This window comes from Mandrillus leucophaeus, unplaced genomic scaffold (assembly GCF_000951045.1).
Source record: "Mandrillus leucophaeus isolate KB7577 unplaced genomic scaffold, Mleu.le_1.0 Scaffold138, whole genome shotgun sequence".
In the NCBI taxonomy this organism is placed as follows: Eukaryota; Metazoa; Chordata; class Mammalia; order Primates; family Cercopithecidae; genus Mandrillus; species Mandrillus leucophaeus.
The window spans coordinates 5,774,731-5,799,079 of NW_012101343.1; the positions used below are offsets into that span (position 1 = coordinate 5,774,731).

At 39.4% G+C, this 24,349-nt stretch overlaps 1 protein-coding gene across 2 annotated transcripts; it reads left to right on the forward strand.

The window, feature by feature from the left end:
• The first annotated feature begins 795 nt into the window (after window positions 1–795).
• On the forward strand, window positions 796–24,162 carry TRAF6 (TNF receptor-associated factor 6, E3 ubiquitin protein ligase). Of its 2 annotated transcripts, XM_011973463.1 has the most exons (8): window positions 830–1,060; window positions 8,693–8,781; window positions 8,959–9,276; window positions 12,666–12,816; window positions 14,039–14,197; window positions 16,280–16,351; window positions 18,656–18,733; window positions 20,665–24,162. In XM_011973463.1, the coding sequence occupies exons 3-8, from the start codon at window positions 8,981–8,983 to the stop codon at window positions 21,475–21,477; spliced, it is 1,569 nt and encodes a 522-aa protein (XP_011828853.1). In that variant the 5' UTR covers window positions 830–1,060; window positions 8,693–8,781; window positions 8,959–8,980; the 3' UTR covers window positions 21,478–24,162. The 2 variants fall into 2 exon arrangements, with proteins under 2 accessions (XP_011828852.1, XP_011828853.1); XM_011973462.1 differs by lacking the exon at window positions 8,693–8,781 and having other exon boundaries at window positions 796–1,060.
• The last annotated feature ends 187 nt before the right edge of the window (window positions 24,163–24,349 follow it).

Consider the following 24,349-nt stretch of genomic DNA (forward strand, 5'->3'; position numbering starts at 1 on the left):
TGAGGTAGATACTATTATTATCCCCATGTTAATACAAGATGAGGAAACTGAAACAAGTACGGATTAAGTATTTTACCTGAATCACACATTTATTAAGGGAAAAACTGGATTGGAACCAAGCATTCTGGCTTCAGGATACATACACACGACCACTATCCTGGAAAACCTCTCCTAAGAGGTGGACGATGAACCCAATACGCAGAGGTGGATGAAAATCTTTTGTGCTTCTCCAGCAAATGCGTGGTACATTCCCTAGACGTTTATGACCAGTTAAACAGGGAATTTAAAATAGCTTTCCCATGACAGAGAAAAACAAAGGGCTGGTGTTGCTGGCAGGAAATTCAAAGAAATATTTAACGCAAGGGCTGACTCCCTTGGACCGGATGAAGGGGAAGAGCAGGTAATAATAGAGAGTTCTATGGATCGCGGAAACTTCCTGGGCAAGCAAGGTGGAGCTGGGGAGGGATTTAAGAATTCCTGAAAGTCAAGCGATCTAGCCCAGCTGGGGTTTTCTCCTGCTGGGATAGGAGTGCTATAAAAGCGCAATTTGGGATTACTCCTGTCACTGCTGCTCACCAAATTAAGTTATTCGGGGAGTGATCTTGTCGTCGCCATCCCCATTCCAACACACACCCATTGACATACTCGCATTTGGCTGTGCTGCGCAACGAATTCCCAGGTGGGACGCGCGAGCTGGAAGAAAGCCAGGCGGCGGGGCTGGGGGCCCGGCCCGCGCCACAGTTCGCCTGGAGGATCACCGCCAGGGGGCACTCTCGCCGAAGTCGGCCGCTCTGTCTCCTCCCCCGCGCGCTCCCTGCCCCTCGCTCCCCGCAGCCAGCAGAGAAGGCGGAAGCAGTGGCGTCCGCAGCTGGGGTTTGGCCTGCGGACGGTTCCCGGAGATGGCGACGGAGCCCATTAGACCCAGAGTTTGACGTCCAAGCAGCCACGTCTCGGCGCGCAGTGTCTGTATCCGTCCTCTACCAGCACCTTGGCTGAGCGGAGTCGTGCGGCTCGGGGGGAGCCCTGCCCGCCTGGTTCGGCCTCCCTGCGCACTTGAGTGGTGGGTCTCCTTCAGGCGCCTCCTTCTGGCGGCCGCAGCCTCTCTTCCCAGCGGTCAGGGACGCCGCCCCCCGCCCTTTCGCTCTCGGCAGGTCGGGGACGGTGTCCCTGTCCCCTCGCTCCCCACCAGTCGGGGACGCCTGCCCTGTCCCTTCGCTTTTCACAGGTCAGGGACGCCGCCCCTGCTCCCTTGCTTCCCACAGGTTGCTGGACGCCGCCCCTGTCCTCTCGCTTCCCGCTGGTCGAGGACACCGTTCTCTGTCCCTCGCTTCCCGCCGGTCGGGACGCCGCCTCTCATTCCACGCTTCCCACAGGTCGCGGACACCGTTCCCTGTCCCCTGACCTCTGCTCCCCAGGCCTCCTCTTCCTCGCTCACTCCACCCCCTAAAAAACCCCACGTCGCCTTCCTCAACCTTGCTCCCCTCACTCCGCTTTTTCCCCTTCCCAGATAAGGAAATTGCCTCCTGCAGTTTTCCGCTCCTTGGAACAAACACCTTAAATTTTTAAAAAATCCTTTACGTTCCTGGCGACTCCGTCTGTCACTGTCATGGGAAAGCTATTTTTGGATTCCCTGTTCAACTCGATAGAAGTCTCAGGCAGCGAGTTTAAAAAAAAAAAAAAAAGGCTCAGATGACACGAATGTTTCCTCCCCCACCCCTACAGTCGGTAGTTCGAGCGACTGTTCCAGACGCCGGGTTGATAAAGCTGTTCCTAGTATTTGGCTTTAGGGGAACTCCAGCTGAGTTAGGACTGTCTTGAATGTGAACAGAAAGCACCTAAAGTATTAGCAGCTTCGCTGTATGGTATTTGATTGTTTCTTTCTCTGGGAGCAGATTACTATTTCTGAATGTCTTGTTACACAGGTTCCATATAGAAACGAGAAAAACTGGTAAAGAAATTCTGTGTTGGCCTTGTGAACTTGGCCGCTGTCATTTCATTCATTCTCTTTTGGTTGCTAGGGAAGGGAGAGGGGCTTTTCTGATTTTGAGGCTGAGGGTCTAGGTAAGAACAATGTGGCGTCTTTTGTGACTCTGGGAAGGAGTCGGGCATGTGGTGGGTACAGGATTACATCAGAGATTCAGCCTGCATGCACCACAGTATTTCAGAATTGTAACATGAGGTCTTCTCTGTGATAAATTTTTGGGCATATGATGCCGATAAACTTTTGGCCACTTAGATTTGGAGAGAAGTTCAAGTCCTTGCCTCCTGGAGCAGAATAAATAGTGCCCAGGAAGGGGAATGCCCCTTGAATTTGGATTCTAAGTTAAGGCACAACAGCTGAATATTTTGCAGCATCTCTTGGCCATTGGAGTACATTTGTACTTCTTCACACTTTAGAAATTTAAGAAGCTGGTAAACAGTTTCTGTTTCTAAAGCTAGTAGGAAATTAAAGGTAATTTCTCCTATTTTCTTTACATGGTTTTTACTTTAATAAGTTACATGTTTACTCATGTATGAATTTCAGTTGACTTAAAATTGACTCATTTAAGACATAACCCGTTGACTTCTTTTAACTTGGCTCGTATCTCCTTAGCATCTGCCTTGGAGGACTAACATTTTGTATATCATCCTACTTTCCCCTCCCCCAAGACATTTTACAGTATTCTCCTTTGATGATAATGTACACCCAGACACTAATTTGTGAATTTAAATCATGATTTATGACAAGGCTGTTTTCAGTACTACTCATTTTATAGTTGAAGTAAGTTAGCAGTAGTTACATTCCACAATATTTAAGGTAGTGCTTATTAGATTTCACAACTGCAAAAGGGAATTACAATCAGGACACTCTTAACATACAAGTTAAGGAACGATTTATACTTTGTTCTATCCCTTTATTAATTCCTGTAGAAAGCCACGTAAGTAAGTAGAATAGAGGCTGTAAGAAATTTTTATTTTAGGCCTGGCATAATGGCTCATGCCTGTAATCCCAGCACTTCGGGAGGCTGAGGTGGGAGGATAGCTTGACACCAGCCTGGGCAACATGGCAAAACCTTGTCTCTACAAAAAATACAAAAATTAACCAGGCTTGGTGGCACACACCTGTAGTCCCAGCTACTTGGGAGACTGAGGTGGGAGGATCACTTGAGCCCAGGAGGTGGAGGCTGCAGTGAGCCATGATCATGCCTCTGCACTCCAGACTGGGCAATAGAGCAGGACCCTGACAAAATTTTATATATATATATATATATTTTACAAAAACATATTCTTTCTTATGTAAAATCAAAGTTCTATCTCCAGCCTGCTTTTGTAGCACCTCCTATGACACAGTAGGAGGTTAAAAAGTAAAAAAAAATCCTGATAGAGCACAATATTTTCTGCATGCATGCCAGATCATCTTTTATTTACTTCTGTAACTGACACAAAGCACTTTTTGTTCTTCTCTTAGTATTAGTTATCATTATAATTAAGTTAGAAAGGTGATTTTTCCTTAACTCATTGCGATCCTTAAAACTAAAGGGACAAAATGTTTTAACTTACCAAAGAAAGAGGAAACAAAAATGCTAAGTGGCAGTCAAGAACTGTTTTTAACTTAATTTTCCCTTTATGTTCAATTACATGGAACTATATACTTTGGACTTAAAGGGTGACCATATAAAAAAGTTTATTTGGAAAATAGAAAGCTCTGGATTGCTTCTTAAAGCGTGGAAAGTAATGTGAAACTTGAAGGCAAATAGATTTTGAACATGCTCACTTTTATGTCACACTGCATTCCCACAGTGGAGTTCCTTTTAAGGAATTATAACTGATTAGACAGATTTTCTTAGGAACACATTAGCTATAAAAGGTGTCTTCAAACCTAAAGACCTTCAAGCCTTTTGAACTGGATTGGAAGCAGGCAGTGTATAGACTGTCCAATAAACTAAATTTTGAACTGGACGTTTGGGCAGAAAAGAAAAGATACACCTAGCTTCATAATTTCTGCCTTTGTCTTCTGGCCAGCACTTGGATATATGTCCTATAACCAAATAACAAATACTAATTTCTCAAAAGTGACTTTACTTTTAAAAAAATGGTTCAATACCTAATATTGTCAAGGGTAGAGAAAAATGGACTCCTGCATATATACCATGCTTGTGGGAGTGGAAATTAGAATGTCTGACACATATTGGATAACCAGGATTATCTATCAGAAAGCTTAAAAAGTTACATACCCTCTGATCCAACCATTCTACCTCTAGGAAATTTACCTAAGGAAGTAATTGGACACAAAAATAAAATGAGGTCTATCTGTATACCTCATTTTATAGCACTGGTTTTTTGCACTTCACGGATACTGCTTTTTTTTCTTCAGCATGTTGAAGATTTATGTGAACCCTGTATTGTACAAGTCTTTCCATGCCATTTTTCCAACAGCATGTGCTCACTCTGCATTTGTCTGTCACATTTTTGTAATTCTTGCAATATTTAAAACTTCATTATATCTATCATAGTGATCTGTGATCAGCGATTTTTGATGTTACTATTGTAATTGTTGTTTTAGGGTACATGAATCACACCCATATAAGATGGTGAACTTAATAAATATGAGAGCTCTGACTGCTCCACTGACCAGCTGGTATCCTTACTGTCCCTCTCCTCAGGCCTCCCTACTCCCCTGAGACACAGCAATATTGAAATTAGACACAACAGTTTTGAAATTAGACCAATTAATAATCCTACAATGGCCTCTAAGTGTGCAGGTGAACCAAAGAACCACAGGTCTGTCACTTTAAATCAAAAGCTAGAAATAATTATGCTTACTGAAGAAGGTACATCAGAAGCCAAAATGGGCCGTTTAGCCAAGTTGTGAATACAAAGGAAAAGTTGTTGAAGGAAATTAAAAGTGGTACTCCAGTGAACTCACTAATGAGAAAGTGAGACAGCCTTATCGCCGATACGGAAAAAGCTATAGTGGTCTGGATGGAAGATCAAACCAGCCACAACATTTCCTTAAGCCAAAACCTAATCCAGAGCAAGGTCCTAATTCTCTTCAATTCTGTAAAGTTTGAGGGAGGTGAGGAAGTTGCAGAAGAAAAGTTGGAAGCTAACAGAGATTGGTTTATGAGATTTAAGGAAAGAAGCCCATCTCCATAACATAAAAGTGGAAGGTGAAAGAGCAAGTGTTGATGTGAAACTACAGCATGTTATCCAGAAGATCTAGCTGCGATCATTGATGAAGGTGGCTACACCAAACAGAAATTTTCAGTGTATACAAAACAGCCTTTTATTGGAAAAAGATGCCACCTAGGATGTTCATAGCTATAGACAAGTCTGTTCCTGACTTCAGAATTTTAAAGGACAGGCTGATGACTCTTGTTAGGGGCTAATGCAGCTGGTGACTGTGAGTTGACACCAGTGCTCATTTACACTTTTGAAACTCCTAGGGCCTGAATAATTATACTAAATCTACTCTGCCTGTGCCTTATAAAGGTAACAACAAAGCCTGGATGACAGTGTATCTGTTTACAGTGTAGTTTACTGAATATTTTAAGCCCACTGTCAAGAACTGTTCAGGAAAAAGAGATGCCTTTCAAAATGTCACTGCTCATTAACAATGCAGTTAATCACCCAAGAGCTCTGATGGAGATGTTCAAGATTAATGTTGTTTTCATGCCTGCTAATATAACATTCATTCTGTAACCCATGGATCAAGGAGTCAGTTAGACTTCCAAGTCTTATTATTTAAAACATACATTTCATAAGGCTATCGCTGCCATAGAGAGTGAGTCCTCTGATGGATCTGGACAAAGTAAATTGAAACTTTCTGGAAAGGATTCACCTTTCTAGATGCCATTAAGAACATTTGTGACTCATGGGAGGAGGTTGACATATCAGCCTTAACAGGAGTTTGAAAGAAGTTGAACTTGAAAGACGCCCTCATGGATGACTTGGAGCAGTTCAGGACTTCATTAGAAGTCACTGAAGATATGGTAGAAATAGCAAGAGAACTAGAATTAGAAGTGGAGTCTGAAGATATGACTGAATTTCTGCAGTCTCATGGTAAAACTTGAACAGATGAAGAGTTGCTTCTTATGGATGAGCAAAGAAAGTGGTTTTTTGAGATGGAATCAACTCCTGGTGAAGATGCTGTGACCATTGTTGAAATAACAACAGAAGATTTAGAATATTCTACAAACTTAGTTGATAAAGCAGTGGCAGAATTTGAGAGGATTAACGCTATTTTTGAAAGAAGTTCTCCTGAGGGAAAATGCTATCAAACAGCATCACATGCTACAGAGAAATACTTCTTGGTAGCAAACTTCATTGTTGTATTATTTTAAGAAGTTTTCACAGCCACCCCAGCCATCAGCAATCACCAACCTGATCAGTCAACAGCCATCAACATTGAGGCAGGACTCTCTACCAGCAAAAAATATTACAGCTCGCTGAAGGCTGAGATGATCACTAGCAGTTTTTAGCAATAAGGTGTTTTTCAGTTAAGGTATATGCATTGCCTTTTTAGACATAATGTTATTGCACACTTAATAGACTACTGTATAGTATAAACATGACTTTTTATATGTAGTAGGAAACCAAAAAATTTGTATTATTTGCTTTATTATGGTATTTGGATTATTGCCGTGGTTTGGAACTGAACCCAAACTGTCTGAGTATGCCTATATATGGGAATAAAGATAACAAAGGATATATACCCTAGTGTAGCATAACAGCATCATTTGTCCTCAGATTTGGAAGGTATAAAGGGGGCCCTATACCCTATTTTATGACTCAGCTGTAGTGACTAGTTCTGCTATTTTCTGCTGTCTTGCCGTTGTTTGCTTCCTTTCAATCTATATGAACCTTCCCTAGGAGTCCACATCAGATATAGCAAGGCTATGGGAGCTATTTTTAACTTAGGGCATACTGTATCAAAACTAAATAAACCACAGCCGGGCACGGGGGTTCATGCCTGTAATCTCAACACTTTAGGAGGCCAGGGCAAGTGGATCGTTTGAGGTGAGGAGTTCCAGACCAGCCTGGCCAACATGGCAAAACCCCGTCTCTACTAAATACAAAAATTAGCTGGGCGTGGTGGCGGGCGCCTGTAATCCCAGCTATTGGGGATGCTGAGGCAGGAGACTTGCTTGAACCCAGAAGGCAGGGGTTGCAGTGAGTCGAGATTGCACCATTGCACTCCAGCCTGAGCAGCAGAGTGAGACCCTGTCTCCAAAAAAAAAACCTAGACAAGTAAACTACATATCAAGTTTCTTTGCAGATTCTTGGGAATTCTGTCAATTTAGTGTAGTAGTGCTGGACAGACCATGTTTAATAGTAGCTGTGGCCAGCACTTTAGTGTAATAAAATATAGGCAAATAAATTATAAATGCAGCTTCATGGACAAATTGGTCAAAACATGGATAAAAGTAGTGTAGTGCAAAGTGCAAAGCTCCAAGGTCAGGTAGACTTGGGTTCTGATCCCAACTCTGTTACTTATTAGTTGGGTAGTCTTGGGTAAGTTGCTTAACCTTTTAAGCTCCATAACTACCACTTTGATAAGTGGCGACAACAAAACTTAAGTAAAATACTACATGAAGTTGTTGTAGTAACTCATTCTTACTGACTGGCACTGTTCTAAGTGTTTTGCACATATTAACACATTTAATCCTCTGAGTAACTCAGGTGGATTTTATTGTTAGAACCATTTTACAGATGAGAAAATTGAAGCACAGAAAGGTTATATAATTTGCCCAGCTCATAAATGGAAGAAAAGAGTTGAATTCATATCACTCAATTCCAGCACCTGAGCTCATCACCACTTACTAGCACTGCCTTTCCAGCCAGAATAGTGCCTCATTGTAGGTGGTCATCAAGTGCTACTGAGAATCTTTGAAAAGAATAAAAAGGTATTTGTAGTGGTAAAAGGATTGAGTACTACTGTCTTAATCTTTGATTTGGTGCAGTGGCAGCAAGGAATTTTACATAAAAGTGAGACAAGCAGGAGAATATGACTGGAGGCCTACATTCTGTTTCTAGAATGATATCTGGCACATACTAGAAATTTTTTTCAAAAGTAATTATTTAAAATACAGATGTGGTTACATGGGCTGTGAATTGCTCTTACATATTAGCTGCTTGCTTGTAAATACCAATATCCCCTCTGCTCATGAAACCAATAGTTTTCCATAGGCAAACAAAACATCACTTGTTTTTCCAGTCATTAATAATGAAACATAGTCACTTGACCTGACGGAAGGCAGAAGGACATAAAAGTACAGTTTTTCAATTCTATTTTTAATACCTAATAGAAATCTCCACACTGAGCATTTAGAAGTCCTTATAGAATTTTAGACCTGGAAAAGAAACCAAGATCTAAATGGTTAAGTAACTTGCTCTAATCACGCGTCTGATAGTGGCACATGATCATCTGATTCCTTGTGTACTGCTTTTCCTGGCACCGAGCTGCTAGCCATACTATTCCCTTCAGCTCAGGATACTTGAAGGAACTTCAACAACATGGATAAGTTCTTTAGCAATGCTTAGTGAACACTTACTGGATGAAAAATCTTGTGCTAAGTACTGAGGAAATGGAAATTAAAATATTTAGCTCAATCACAGGAAACAGACATGTAAACAGATAATTGTGATATAGAAGAATATTACAACTGAGGTGCTTCTCCTTTTTTAACTTTATATGCTGTCATTCTACTAGATCATGAACTTCTGAAGGGACGTAGCTTTCTTTGTGTGCTCCAAGTGATTTGCACAAATAATAATATATATTTTGAAGGAGAGAATCAGGTAACTTACAATAGTCGTGAAAAAGCTCAAAACACTTTTAAAAGTTTTCTGTAAATAACAATACAGCTGAGGTACATGAATTAAAAAGTGACTTATATAGATAAGCTATGATATATATGTGTGGGGTGTGAGTGTGTGCGTTTCTTATAAAGGCATTTTTTCTTGTTGTTTCTACAGAGCAAGTGATAATCAAGTTACTATGAGTCTGCTAAACTGTGAAAACAGCTGTGGATCCAGCCAGTCTGAAAGTGACTGCTGTGTGGCCATGGCCAGCTCCTGTAGCGCTGCAACAAAAGATGATAGTGTGGGTGGAACTGCCAGCACGGGAAACCTCTCCAGCTCATTTATGGAGGAGATCCAGGGATATGATGTAGAGTTTGACCCACCCCTGGAAAGCAAGTACGAATGCCCCATCTGCTTGATGGCACTACGAGAAGCAGTGCAAACACCATGCGGCCATAGGTTCTGCAAAGCCTGCATCATAAAATCAATAAGGTACGTGAGCGTAAGAAAGAATGGTGTCCTATAACAGAACCAGATGCAGAGAACATTATTACATAGAACATGAAACATCCCAAAAGTAGTCTTACACATAAAAAGCTACTTAGGAAAAAAGAACAATGGACAGAAAATTGAGAAAGTTAGATTCTTATCCCAGTTTCCACTGTTGTGTGAAAAGTGACCTGAATCTCCTCCTCTCTTGACCCTTGAATAAATAAGTAAATAATTTGCTACTTTTACTTAAAGCAGTTCTAATGCAGACTGGGGAGTGACTCTATGCTTTAAAGAAAATAGTATTTTTTAAATGTACCTTAAATTATGATGCTACTAGAGAAGGATAATCTCAACCACACAAAGAATACTGACTGTAAGCAATGAGTTATTGTGATTTTAGGCATGTTAAATCTTGCCTGTTACCTAAAGTGTATGGTCAACTGTAAAATTACCAGTATTTTTAAAGAAAGTATTAACTGAAGGCTCTACCTTCATAATATATCCAAAATCCAGTCCCTACTCACTTCCTGCCTCTACCACCATCCTGTTGTGAATCACCACCAGCTCTCTAACAGGCCTCCTGTTTTCTATTCTTGCCTTCTTCCAGGCTGTTCTCAATACAACAGCCAGAGTGAACCTAGTAAAATAAGTAAGATGGTGTCATCTCTGCTCAGACCATTGTAGCAGGGTATCTGGGAGTAAAAACTAAACTCCTTAACGACCCTGTATAATAGGCCCATGATTCATTTCCTGACCTCTTTTCTGCTGTGCTCTTTGTCCTTCTACCCATTCATTCCCTCTTTGCTATTCCTTGAACGTGTCAGGCACACTCCTACCTTGGTGAGTGGCTTTAGCTCTTCTGTTTGCAACACTCTTGCCACAGCTAACCCCTTAACTCTTCCTCTTTGGCTCAAATGTCACCTTCTCATAGGTCCCCTCACCACCCTGTTTATACCACAGTGTGGTTCCACCCTTCTTGCCAGACACTCCCAATCTCTCCACCTGGCTCTACTTTTCTTTTTTCCCTTAGCACTTTCTGCCTTCTAAAGCACCAGATAATTTATTTGGTTATTGTCTGCCCCACTGGATTATAAGCTTCTTGAGAGCAAAATTTTAGATCTGTTTTATTTCTTGATTTTTCCCAAGTTCTGGAAATAGTGCCTGACCCATAGTAGATGATCAGTAAATCATGGTTGCTTTAACTGAATGAAAGTACTTGCAATTTCCATGGAAATAGATACATTTTACTGTAATTCAAAAGTACATAGGAATTTTTTAGGTGACTAAGGATTCCTATACAGGACAAAAAATTGGATGAAGGGGGGCAGATTTTATGTTCTTCAATAAATAGCCATCTAGTTATATTAGTGAATTCATTGTAAGTCTGTCCTGGCAATTTGTTAGTCTCCAAAAAGTTTTTATCTGCCAACTTTTACATTAACTTTTCTATAAAATTTGAATTTAAGAGTAACTACATCCATACTCGGTACTTGGCTTAATTTAAATCACAAAAGGTAACGTCTGTTGTTTCAATTTTGGGGAAAAATGTATTACACGGTGCTGACTTTACAAGATCTATTTTGGGTGGATTTTCTCAACCTCGACATTATTTTATTTTATTTTTTATTTTTTGAGATGGAGTCTTGCTCTGTCTCCCAGGCTGAAGTGCAGTGGCACGATCTCAGCTCACTGCAACCTCTGCCTCCCGGGTTCAAGCAGTTCTCTGCATCAGCCTCCTGAGTAGCTGGGATTACAGACACCCGCCACCACACCCAACTAATTTTTTGTATTTTTAGTAGAGACGGGGTTTCACCATCTTGGCCAGGCTGGTCTTGAACTCCTGACCTCGTGATCCACCCACCTCAGCTTCTCAAAGTGCTGATTACAGGCACGAGCCATTGCACCTGGCCAACATTATTGATATTTTGGGCTGGATAATTATTTGTCATGGGAGAATGTCCTGTGTGTTGTAGGATCTTTAGCAGCATCCCTGGCCTCTGCTCACTGAATGCTATTAGTATCCTCCTTTCCTGCACTTAAAAGCCCCAAAATATCCCCTGGGGGTCAAAATTGCCCCTAGTTGTGACCGCTCTATGCATGAGAGCAGAATTAAAGGCACAACTTTTTTTTTTTTGATGCAGAGGCTGGAGTACAATGATGCAATCTTGGCTCACTGCAACTTCTGCCTCCCAAGTTCAAGTGATTTTCCTGCCTCAGCCTCCCCAATAGCTGAGATTACAGGCGTGCATGCCACTATGCCTGGTGAATTTTTGTATTTTTAGTACAGATGGGGTTTCATCATGTTGTCCAGTCTAGTCTTGAACTGCTGACCTCAAGTGATCTGCCCACCTCGGTCTCCCAAAGTGCTGGGATTACAGGCATGAGCACTGTGCCCAGCCTCAACTTTTTTTTTCTGTGTATAATTATTTTTATTTATGTTGTATTTAGGTAAAATGGTAGCATATTATGGATCATTGATTTTCCTGTAGGTAGAAATGTAGTTTTTTACCAGGTGTCAGCCATGCCCAGGAAGGTAGCTAACCTTTAGCAGCTTTTTAATAGCAAGATGTTCGCGAAAGTAGTGGGACAGTGGTCTGAGAAGGAAATACAACCCACAAAAAGAAGTCTGAGGCTTTTTTTTTCTGTCTCCCCGTAAGCTTTTTAAAAACGAACACCTAGCGCCAGTGTTCTTAAAGGAACTGCTCTGAAATTTCTCATTGAGTTTGTCATTCAAGCAATCAAAGTGCATCTCAATACAACCCCATTGTCTTTTCCTGAGGATAGTGTTTTCCAGCATAAGAAAGAATAAACCACTGAGAAGCAGGACATAGAGGTCCTTTAACTTTCTGTCACATTGGACCCTAGACATACAAATAAAGGAGAACTTTTGTTGCCTGTTAGCTGGAGTGTTATAGTGACTATTTCAGAGTAAACTTTAAAATGTGACTTCATGGAGGTACTGCTAAGTGCTGAAATTTTTACTTATGACTGAGCAATTGCATTATAGACATGTTATTAGCACTGTGAGCATCCTTCTAGTGTGTTGTATAGGTGTGACAACACAGAGGCCAGACGGCCAAAATTCCCATTCTTAACTTGCACTTCATTTTATACCAATCAAAATACCTTACTCAGCTAATTTTTCTCAAAAAGCTGGACTCTATCCTACTGTATAAAAATCCCTTTGCTTTTGATAGGCTATCAATATGCTGCTAATTGTACTCATTTCATAAAAGAACAGTTTATTTTGTTGATGTGCAATATAATGTGTTAAATTGTTTTTTCCTTCTGAAACAGTAAATGGAGAATTTATATATAGCGAATTAAAGTTGTTTGGATTTTCTAAAGGGAATATTTAAATCTAGTTGTGTGTATTTTGTTTCTGTTAGGGATGCAGGTCACAAATGTCCAGTTGACAATGAAATACTGCTGGAAAATCAACTATTTCCAGACAATTTTGCAAAACGTGAGATTCTTTCTCTGATGGTGAAGTGTCCAAATGAAGGTTGTTTGCATAAGATGGAACTGAGGCATCTTGAGGTATTAAAGTTCTTTTCTAGCTGTTAGCGCATGTATGAAAGGAAGTTCCTACAGAATAGGGACTTTGCTATGTCCATCTGTGTATTGCCAGTACCTAGCATATGATGATTAGTTAATAAATTCTTGCTGAATTAATGCCAGTCCTTTAATTATTGAATATAAATATAAGTAGAAACCAGAAATACACTGTTTTATCTACTCTGGCTTTGCCTAGCAGTAATTTTTTAAAAAAAATCAGTATTGTTTCATAAACTTTTTTGGTGAGTTTTGTCTGCAGTAAACCTGAGGAGCATTTTACATACAAGTGTCGGCCAGGCACAGTGGCTCACCCCTGTAATCCCAGCACTTTGGAAGGCTGAGGCGGGTGGATCACGAGGGCAAGAGTTCGAGACCAGCCTGACTAATATAGTGAAACCCCGTCTCTTACTAAAAATACAAAAATTAGCCGGTGCATGGTGGCATGCACCTGTAATCCCAGCTACTCAAGAAGCTGCGGCAGGAGAATCACTTGAAACCAGGAGGCAGAGGTTGCAATGAGCCAAGATCGCGCCACTGCACTCCAGCCTGGGCAACAGAGTGAGGCTCCGTCTCAAAAAAGAAAATACAAGTGTCACATTTTAATCTTAAAACTTCATTTTTGTCATTTTGAAATAAGCACTAAGTCCCAAGTAATCATCTCAGTATCCTCATTATACTTTTTTCTGTTTTTTAAATTGTGCATTTTATTATGAACTAAATGGAATACTCCTATAGTTTGAGATTAACTGAAACAATCAGATTATAAAATAATTTGCTTTTAAACTAAATAGATCAATTATTAACTTGGTGATTTTTACCAGAAATTAAATATTATTAATGTTATATTTGAAATTAAATGTTTAAGACAGCTATGCTACTTGCTCCTTTTACTTACTAGCTCTTAAAAGAGAGTGGCCTTTTCGACACAGTAATAAATTGATAAATGGGAAATCTGACTTCTTTCCAACTCTCTACCCTAATTGGATGCATGAACTTGAGAATTCACATTTCTTGTATAAATTTGCAATCCATGACCATTTGAAAAAATTCACTAACGACGTTCACATTGTGAATGGTTCTGTGGTGTGCACTAGACAAAGTAGGTTCAGTAGCCTGCTAAAAGAGAACAGTATATTATTAGGAGAGATTATATGTAGAAGACTTCAGAGTTGGCTAATACTAATCTATTATTTTTTTATTATAGGATCATCAAGCACATTGTGAGTTTGCTCTTGTGGATTGTCCCCAATGCCAACGTCCCTTCCAAAAATTCCATATTAATATTCACATTCTGAAGGATTGTCCAAGGAGACAGGTTTCTTGTGACAACTGTGCTGCATTAGTGGCATTTGAAGATAAAGAGGCATGTACTAACTTGGAGTTGTTAAATTCACTACTTCGTAAAACATTGTTCTTCAATGTGTACTTGAGGGGGTTAGCAGTAGATAAGGATGTGACTCCAACTCTGAGTCTATATTATCAATTTTGGGAAAAATGATTTTTAAGAAAAGAAGCTTCAATAAGCCATTTTAGTGTGTAAGTGTAGAATTTGTATTTGCATGTCTTTCTTAAAAAACATTTATACTAGTTATCACTATTGTAGATAGGCAAGCAACAAAACTTCTAGGAAAGGCATATGCCGATCAGCTTTCCCGTGTGATATTTTAATAACCAATTTTGGATTGGAGACAAACAAGTAGAATAATTACTGCATAAGATCTACACAAAATTATTTTGAAAAAGAGAATGGGTTATAATTATTATGAAGAATAAATCAAACCCACAAAGTCTGTTTCCTCGATGATACTTCATCGTGCTGTATATATAATGTATTTAATGTATTTACATTTACTTCTCATTTTGTATGTTATATTTAAATTTAAAAGTTTATCCTTTTTTTTTTTTTTTTTTGAGATGGAGTTTCGCTCTTGTTGCCCAGGCTGGAGTGCAATGGTGTGATCTCAGCTCATCACAACCTCTGCCTCCTGGGTTCAAACGATTCTCCTGCCTCAGCCTCCTGAGTAGGTGGAATTACAGGCGCGTACCACCATGCCTGGCTAATATTTTTGTATTTTTAGTAGAGATGGGGTTTCTCCATGTTGGTCAGGGTGGTCTCGAACTCACCCGACCTCAGGTGATCCGCCCGCCTCGGCCTCCCAAAGTGCTGGGATTACAGGCACGAGCCACCGGACCAGGCAAAAAGTTTATCTTTTAAAAAGAAACTTGATGGTGCCTAACAGCATCATGATTATAGGACAGTTTTTATATTCAGAAACTGAGATAGATTAAGTAGACTTGTATTAATATTGCCAATAAAAAAGCTAACACTGAAATCTAAGCCCTTGATCCCTATCCTATGTATACTTTTATAAAATAACCTACATATAATTTATGTTCTTTTGTTCTATTACTTAGATACATCCTTAAACTACAGTTTTTATAAATTCATATTGGCAGTTTTTCCCTACTTTGAGATCAAGTGTATTATATCCATTACATTGATAAAATATTCAAAAAAAGTCAGCCAACTTGATATAAATATAGAAAAGTCTCAGTCATAATCAGAGTAAAATGACAACTCCTTCCTTTCTTTTTTTTTTTTTTTTTTTTGAGATGGAGTTTCGCTCTTGTTGCCCAGGCTGGAGTGCAGTGGCGCGATCTTGGCTCACTGCAACCTCTGCCTCCTGGGTTCAGGCAATTCTCCTGCCTCAACCTCTCATGTAGCTGGGATTACAGGCCTGCACCACCACGCCTGGCTACTTTTGTATTTTTAGTAGAGACGGGGTTTCTCTATGATGGTCAAGCTGGTCTCAAACTCCTGACCTCAGGTGATCTGCCAGCTTTGGCCTCCCAAAATACTGGGAGTACAGACGTGAGCCACCGCGCCAAGCCCAACAACTTCTTTCTAAACTTTAGTAAATTAGATTGACTTAACCTGGAAGGCTAATTATTTCTTAGCACGTCAACTAAAGTCATTATATTCTAGAAAATAAGGCTCACCCTTGTGCGGCATATGAGAACCTGAGCACCAAATCCTCATGCCCTAATAAAAGATTTGTTCTTTAACTCTACTGACAAGAAATTTTAATTAAATTGTCATTCTGCTGCTGAAAATTTTTGGAAAAAGATTGCCTTTGGAGAATTATAGCCTCGGCAGATGATGTCCAAAGTAGTTACAGGATAAAAGGAAGGAATTGGAAAAATTATTTTTTATATACTACCCTGCTCTTTTAAAGAGCTGGAAGGTTGAATGAATCTCATTATTACACTGGGAAAGAGAAAGAAAATATCCTTTATATATTACTCTCACTTTCACTCACTTTTGCTTTATACAAATTGATGTCCTTATTTGTTTATAGTGAAAAATTGCTTTTTATCAAAATTAGTTGTTTTCACTTTTTCAGATATTTTCATGCTTTAATTATATTTCTCAAATAAAATTTAGATCCATGACCAGAACTGTCCTTTGGCAAATGTCATCTGTGAATACTGCAATACTATACTCATCAGAGAACAGGTATTATTCATTTTCATAAATTATTATTTTCATAAACAGCTTAAAGAAGTGAGTTAGGATTTTTAATTGAAAATTTAAATCAATAAGGCAAAGAAATACAGATTGAAGAAGTATTAGAGCTGTGTGGAAATTTTTTATATTAATTAATATAAGTAATAAATACTTTAATGAAGAACAAAACATCCAGCCCTTTTTAAGTACTTAGAATTCCTAAGTCATTAACATAATACCTGTGCTTTTGTATATTCATAAAAATTCCCAACAAAACCAATTTTAAGATAAAAATAATCAAAAGTAAGGGTCCCCAGTTATAGAAAGAAAAACTAAGATATATATCTATTTACACACCGGGAAATGAGGCTCTCAAGTGTCCACAGATTGGCCGAAAGAATAAGAAAGAACAATGAAATAAAGGAAAGTAGTTCTGTTCAGTAGGAGAATATTAATTGAAGCTGTAATCCCTGAGGCATACAGGGAAGTTTTCAGATTTTCAGGACCTGTAGCCCTTCTGTTCAGTTGTCCTGTGGGCCACCAATCGGGCATCATTAGAAGTAGTAACTATGACAGAAAATTATATGGTGGGGTTTTTTTGTTTTCTGAGATAGAGTCTCATGCTGTTGCCCAAGCTGGAGTGCAGTGACACAGTCATGGCTCACTGCAGCCTCAAATTCCTGGCTCAGGCTGTCCTCCTCCCTCAGCCTCCCAAGGAGCTGGGACTACAGGTGTGCACCACCATGCCTGGCTAATTTTTTATTTTTTTAGATTTTTTGTAGAAATGGGGTCTTGTTATATTGCCTAGACTGATCTCGAACTCCTGAGCTCAAGCAATCTTCCCACTTTGGCCTCCTGCAGTGCTGGAATTACAGGTGCAAGCCACCAAGCCCAGCCCAAAGACTGTTTTGACTATTAGTAGAGAAAGGAAAATTCCATCTGATTGCTATCTTCTGACATTTGGGGAGTTTTCCCACAAAACATGAATATTAACCATTAAATATTTATATACCCATGAAATCTGTAAACCCAGAGATCATTATTGACATACCTTACTGAGAAGCAGCAAGCAAAACCTGTCACTGGACAAGTTTGTTAACCTTAAAACTTTTTCATTGGTCTGTTGCCAGTCTATTAATTTTTCCAACAAAGGCTTAATTTGAAGGTGTTAAACTTCTTTTGCTTATGAAGTCCTAACTCATTTTCCTTTTTGCTCTCTTTTAATATTTAAAGGAAACCATGCAACAAATTAAAACCCAGCAAAAGAAAATATAGGAAAAAACCCTAGGCTAAGAGTCAGAAGACCTGGGTTTTCATCCTAGTTTTAAACTGTATTAACTGGTTTTATTTGTGCCCTCTCATCTTTAACAAGTTGACATTCTAAATAGATCTGGGATCAGCAAACTGGCCTGCCCCCTAGATTTGTCTCACTGCCTGTTTTTGTAAAGTTTTATTGAAAGAGCCATGCCCATGTGTGTATGTCTTGTGTATGGCTACTTTTATATGACAGTGGTAGAGCTTAATACTTGGGACAGAGGCAGTACAGCCCATATTTACTATCTGATCCTTTACAAAAAATTTTATTGACCCCTGTTCTACACTGTTCCCTCTTGAGAAGTGAAGGATTGAATTATAATAAATGGTCTCTCCGGTACTTTCTGTTTGAAATATCTACAGCTATAGCTAACTTAAATTTCTAAAGGGAATTTGGCACCTCTTTTAAAAAATATGATTGAGTATAATGGATCTTACCTTAGAGAATGTGTCTTAGATTCCAACATCGAGGACTGAGACTTTCTTTAGAGCTTTTATTAATGTGTTTAAAGTACCTTCTAACATCTGAGTCTCCCCATTGTAACTAACATATGCCCAGATTAACAAAAGTTAAGATGATTTTTTAAAGGTGGTCATGAGGAAAGTATGGGTGTAGTCAGTGGCTTCAGTGCATGCAGTTGACTGGTTCCTATTAAATGGCCTAGACCGTAGTGGGAGTCTATTGAGTTTGCAGTTGTAGCTGTTGTCAGGTGTTTTTTCTGTAAAGTGCCACTAGAGGGTGCCAGTTCCCAGCAAGAGGAACAAATTCATTTTCTTGAATTTTGAATAATTGGAGGGGTTATGATGAGATGTTGATATTTCCTTTCTCTATAACTTTTGGAAGTAAATGTTATTTTAATCTTTGTGGGTGATGGTTTATGCTGCACCTGTTCAACTGCCAATGTGGTACAAAAGCAGCCATTGACAATACAGTTTAAATGTTATTGCATCGAACATGATATGCAAGGAGGATTTTTCAGCCTTTGTTTTGGATTTCAGATGCCTAATCATTATGATCTAGACTGCCCTACAGCTCCAATTCCATGCACATTCAGTACTTTTGGTTGCCATGAAAAGGTAAGATTTTTTTTTTTTCTTTTAGTTCTTGAATATAAGTAAAAAAATACTCAGTTACATCATGTAGTGGAGAATAACAACAAGAATGTAAATGGTTTATAAAGCAGTGTAATAAGTTATATAATAGAGTTATTCATGGATGCCATGAGCAGAAGCAAAGGCATACTTAGCAATGCCTAAAGCATTCAGACAGACTTGAAAAAACATGATGCCTTGGGCTGAATCTTGACAGGTGAAATAGTTTTCCAAGAAGACAAGGGAGAGAAGACCAGTGAGAGAGAGTGAGCATGGTGATTTGAAGAACTACAATTAGTTTGTGTTGTGCTAGTTCAACCCAGTAGCAATGTAGATGATTTGAGGTAGAGGTGGAGGTGGGGGTACTAGTACCTGAGCTGTTGGAAATACTTAAGTGAAGACAGCTTGAATTATGGTGATGACAGTGAAGACAGATCTAGGAGACAGTACATATTTAGGAGAGAAGATCTATTGCCTATGTGACTAACTAAATGTGATGAGTAAAGGAGAGGGGGGCATCTAGAATGACTCTTGGTTTCTGGCCTTTGTCACTGGGTAGATGGAAGGACCATTCGGCAAAAAAGAGTGAACACAGGAAGAACTGATTGGAGGTGGAGTTTAAAAAAGAAAAATCTGTTTTAATGAATTGAGTTACAGATATGACTTCACCCAGCTAGGGAACAGGTGGAGAGGACTGACATGCATTCTGTGCTGTCTTAAGCCCCAAAGAGAAATTAGGACTCAAGTATTGCTTTGGGGAAGTGATTTGTGGTGATAATGGAAGGTGTGATTGAGATCAGATAGAGTATGTACAGGAAAGAGAAGTACACCAAGGAAAAGAGCCATGAACAAACAGTGTAAGAAACAGATGAACCAGGCAAAGAGAAGGTATTATTATGGTCTCCAAAATTAGTTTCAAGATTCATGATCAGTAGTGTCAAATGTCTGAGATGGATCATTGTTTATGTTATGTCTTTCTTTTTGGAGAGTGCAGTTACACTTTTGCTTTTCCATTATACTTTTTTTTTTCCTGACTTATGTATAACAAACATACATTTAATAATTTAAAAAAATAAAATGAGCAAAATGGTATGGTTATAGTTTGTGGAAAAATTCTGTATTTTTGTGCTTAGAGAAAAAGACTTGAAAGAAATAAAATGTTAATGGAAGTTAGGTGAGATAATAGGTAACATACTTTCTTTTTGGTCATCTATATTTTCTAGGTTTTTTAAAGACTATGTGACCTTTTATAATAAAAAAGTGTTGTATTATGAATGTTTTTCATATAATAGGATGTTCTTAATGACCTTAGAATAGCGTGGTGCCAGGAAAAAAAAATCCAATTTGCAATAGATTTGTATACTGGGAATTGCAGACGATACAGATAGACTATATTCTTGACTTTAAAAAAAAAAAAAGAAAATGGTATTAATATTAACTGGAGAGAGAGACAAAAGATCTTCAGAGAAGTTTGTCCTTTTTTAATGGGAAATATTTTAATAATTGTATTCTAAAGAGGGAGAGATGTTTGAAGATGAAGAAAAATCACTGAGTAAAATCTCTGGGGTGTTGCAACAGGTCAGGTAACATTTAGCGCACAGGTAGAATGTTAATCTTGGAGAGGACAGGCATCTCAGTCAGAAAAGAAGGATGTGTATAAATACATTTTTTGTAGGTGGGAGGGAGATGTATATGAGTGAAAGCTGGGAGAGTAGTCATCAGATAGTCTGTTTTTCAGTGAACTAAGAGGCAGAGTCGCCTCATTGGATCAAAAATCTGTTGAAGGCAAAGGAAAATGGTAGAGAATTGAGGGAAGTGGTGTGACTACTTGAAAACCTCTTATTTGACCTGGCCAGGTCCCTTTCCTGCTCCTCACAGTATCGGTTCCCAATCTAAGGCTTGTGCTCGATTTTTAGATGCAGAGAAATCACTTGGCACGCCACCTACAAGAGAACACCCAGTCACACATGAGAATGTTGGCCCAGGCTGTTCATAGTTTGAGCCTTATACCCGACTCTGGGTATGTCTCAGAGGTCCGGAATTTCCAGGAAACTATCCACCAGTTAGAGGGTCGCCTTGTAAGACAAGACCATCAAATCCGGGAGCTGACTGCTAAAATGGAAACTCAGAGTACGTATGTAAGTGAGCTCAAACGAACCATTCGAACCCTTGAGGACAAAGTTGCTGAAATTGAAGCACAGCAGTGCAATGGAATTTACATTTGGAAGATTGGCAACTTTGGAATGCATTTGAAATGTCAAGAAGAGGAGAAACCTGTTGTGATTCATAGCCCTGGGTTCTACACAGGCAAACCCGGGTACAAACTCTGCATGCGCTTGCACCTTCAGTTACCGACTGCTCAGCGCTGTGCGAACTATATATCCCTTTTTGTCCACACGATGCAAGGAGAGTATGACAGCCACCTCCCTTGGCCCTTCCAGGGTACAATACGCCTTACAATTCTTGATCAGTCCGAAGCACCTGTACGGCAAAACCATGAAGAGATAATGGATGCCAAACCAGACCTGCTTGCTTTCCAGCGACCCACAATCCCACGGAACCCAAAAGGTTTTGGCTATGTAACTTTCATGCATCTGGAAGCCCTAAGACAAAGAACTTTCATTAAGGATGACACATTATTAGTACGCTGTGAGGTCTCCACCCGCTTTGACATGGGTAGCCTTCGGAGGGAGGGTTTTCAGCCACGAAGTACTGATTCAGGGGTGTAGCTTGCCCTCACTTGTTCAAAAACAACTACCTGGAGAAAACAGTGCCTTTCCTTGCCCTGTTCTCAATAACATGCACATGAGCCACAGGAAAGATGTAGTATCTACTAGTGAGTGTTGTTAGAGAGGTCACTTACTATTCCTGTTACAAATGATCTGAGGCAGTTTTTTCCTGGGAATCCACACGTTCCATGCTTTTTCAGAAATGGTTAGGTCTGAAGTGCCTGTGGCATGTTGCAGCAGCTATTTTGTCAATTAGTATACCTCTTTGTTGTGCTTTCTTGGGCTTTTGCTCTGGTGTATTTTATTGTCAGAAAGCCCAGACTCAGAGTACTAAACTTTTAATAATAATGGACTTTCCTTAAAACTTAGTCTATTTTATAGTATTATATGTAATATATTAAACGTGAAAATCACTACCGCCTTGTGCTAGTGCCCTCGAGAAGAGTTATTGCTCTAGAAAGTTGAGTTCTCATTTTTTTAACCTGTTATAGATTTCAGAGGATTTGAACCATAATCCTTGGAAAACTTAAGTTCTCATTCACCACAGTTTTTCCTCCAGGTTGTTACTAAGGATATTCAGGGATGAGTTTAAACCCTAAATATAACCTTACTTATTTAGTGTAAACATGTCTGTTGAATACTTGTTTAAGTGTTAGTTATGCCTTGCTTACATATTTCCTTGAGGTTACGAAGCAGCATCTTCCCCAGAGTTTGTAATGCTGAGAACCATGTGGATACCAAGTGCTTATTGTATGCTGTGTAACCCTTTTTGTCTATTCAGTGCAGAGTGAATTTCACAGCTCTGCGTATGTCTTCAGTTGTTTAATGCTTACAAGACAGGAGATACACACAGTCAGCAACATAAAAATTAAAAGTGACTCAAGTAGTCAGCCCATGTGGCATCTCGGTGGTGGTGACAGAAGCTATGTGAGCCAGAAGTTTTTAGCTCTTTCGAATACCCTCTGTTTTAGTTCAATTAAATAGAACAAAATTGATTTCCTATAATGAGAATTTTTTAAAACCTGGGAGATGATTGGAGATACCTAAGAGGTCACCAAACTAAGATTAGAAGTCATAGTGGTTGTATCACAACTTAGCTTGAGTACGTTGCTGTAGCCTAACAACTGCAGGTTCTGAGAAGGATCCTGTGGAATCCTGGAAGTAGCCAAATTTTCCTAATAGGGAAAGATGATTTTTTTGTGTGCCATGTATTTGTTAAAGGCCTATATATAGATATAAAATATTGTGGAATTGTTCTCAGGGAGACCCGCAACTAGTATAAGCTTATAAAGGATCTAAAGATCCATCCACCATTTAAAGTTGTCTGGTAACGAGAGATAACATTGTATCCCCAGAGAGGCCAAATCAGGGTCCCCAGCCAGCGTTCTAGATCAGCCTTCATTTCAAGAGAAAGCCAAGGCCCTCATCTACCGGGGAGTGGGGTTTTCAGCCCCAGCGAGTGTCGTTTTGAACTTTCCCTTTGCTTTTTTCTCTCTTCTCCCTCCCCACCCACCCTTAGGCTCCTGATCTGGCGAGTTTGTTATGGAGTGAAAATAAAAGTCAAGCAGAGACCTTGTTCCCCATGCCACCATTAGTACCACAAGCTCATGGCTAGTTACCACATTATTTCCTGGCAGTTTGTGTCCCTCAGCTGTGCCTTCCAACCAGCTCCTGAGAATCACTGCATACCACCCTCTACGTAGGGAAACCCACACTGCTGCTGTTCCTGTGATTGTTTTACAATGAATAAATAATTGTCAAATTCCATTTAAAAAGTAAACAGTAGTAGTTTTGTATTTGCATAGAAAAAGCCTGAAGGAAATATACTAAACTTTTTGTTGGCTTATTTTCCTTGGTGCTTGCTTATATTTTTTACATTTTCTACAATAAATGTGTACTTTTATCAGAGAATTAAATGTTGCCACAAAACATTCAATCTCCACGCCCCCAGCTTAAAAAAGGAAATGATATTTAAAAACTTCCTGGTCAGATTTCTATTAAAAGCATTGGCTGTGCATTAGGTACAAAGAGGAGTCATTTCCTGCCTTGGTGATGATACTATTTTTTTCTACTAACTCGTCTTTAAAAAAAAATTTTTTTTGTTTTGCCTAATTTCAGTTTTTAGCAAGCTTTCCATCTGTAAAATGAGTTGGACTAGATGTTTCTACAGTCCCCTCCAGCCATAACATTCTGTCTCAAATTAAGTTCCAAGCACCAGAACACTGACAATACTTACTAAAGTATTTTGCCAGTAGAAAATGTCTTTAACTTATTCTTTGCTGACACTGATACTTTCCTCTAATTTAGTGTCTGTCGGCTGGGTCACATCTTAAATAAAATGAGCAATTTTAACCCCCAACATTTGGCATTTTGTCATAAACCAGCCAGTTATTTTATGCTGGTCATTCATCATGACTACAAAGTAAAAGAGTCAAGCTATCATTCCAAATAAAACTTTTGACTTCAATCAGAATTAAGCCTTAACCTGGAAAGTTGGTTTCTTCCTTGTATTTTCCCAGTCTCCTACTCCATTCTCAAACATGCTAGTTTCACTCAGTTGGGTGTACAAGCCTTCGGGCTTTATGTTGTATGTTACTAACCATCTTTTAACATACTTATCTTTTGGCATCATTCTGGGACATTGCTAAATTAAAAAGAAATTGTTTCCTCTTTTTCCGGAGATGTCTAACCAAGGGATTTTTTTGCTTTTTTTGTTTGTTTGTTTTGAGACAGTCTCACTCTGACACTCAGGCTGGAGTGCAGTGGCGCGACCACGGCTCGCTGCAACCTCTGCCTCCCGGCTTCAAGAGATTCTTCTGCCTCAGCCTCCCAAGTAGCTGGGATTACAGGCACCTGCCATCACGCCCAGCTA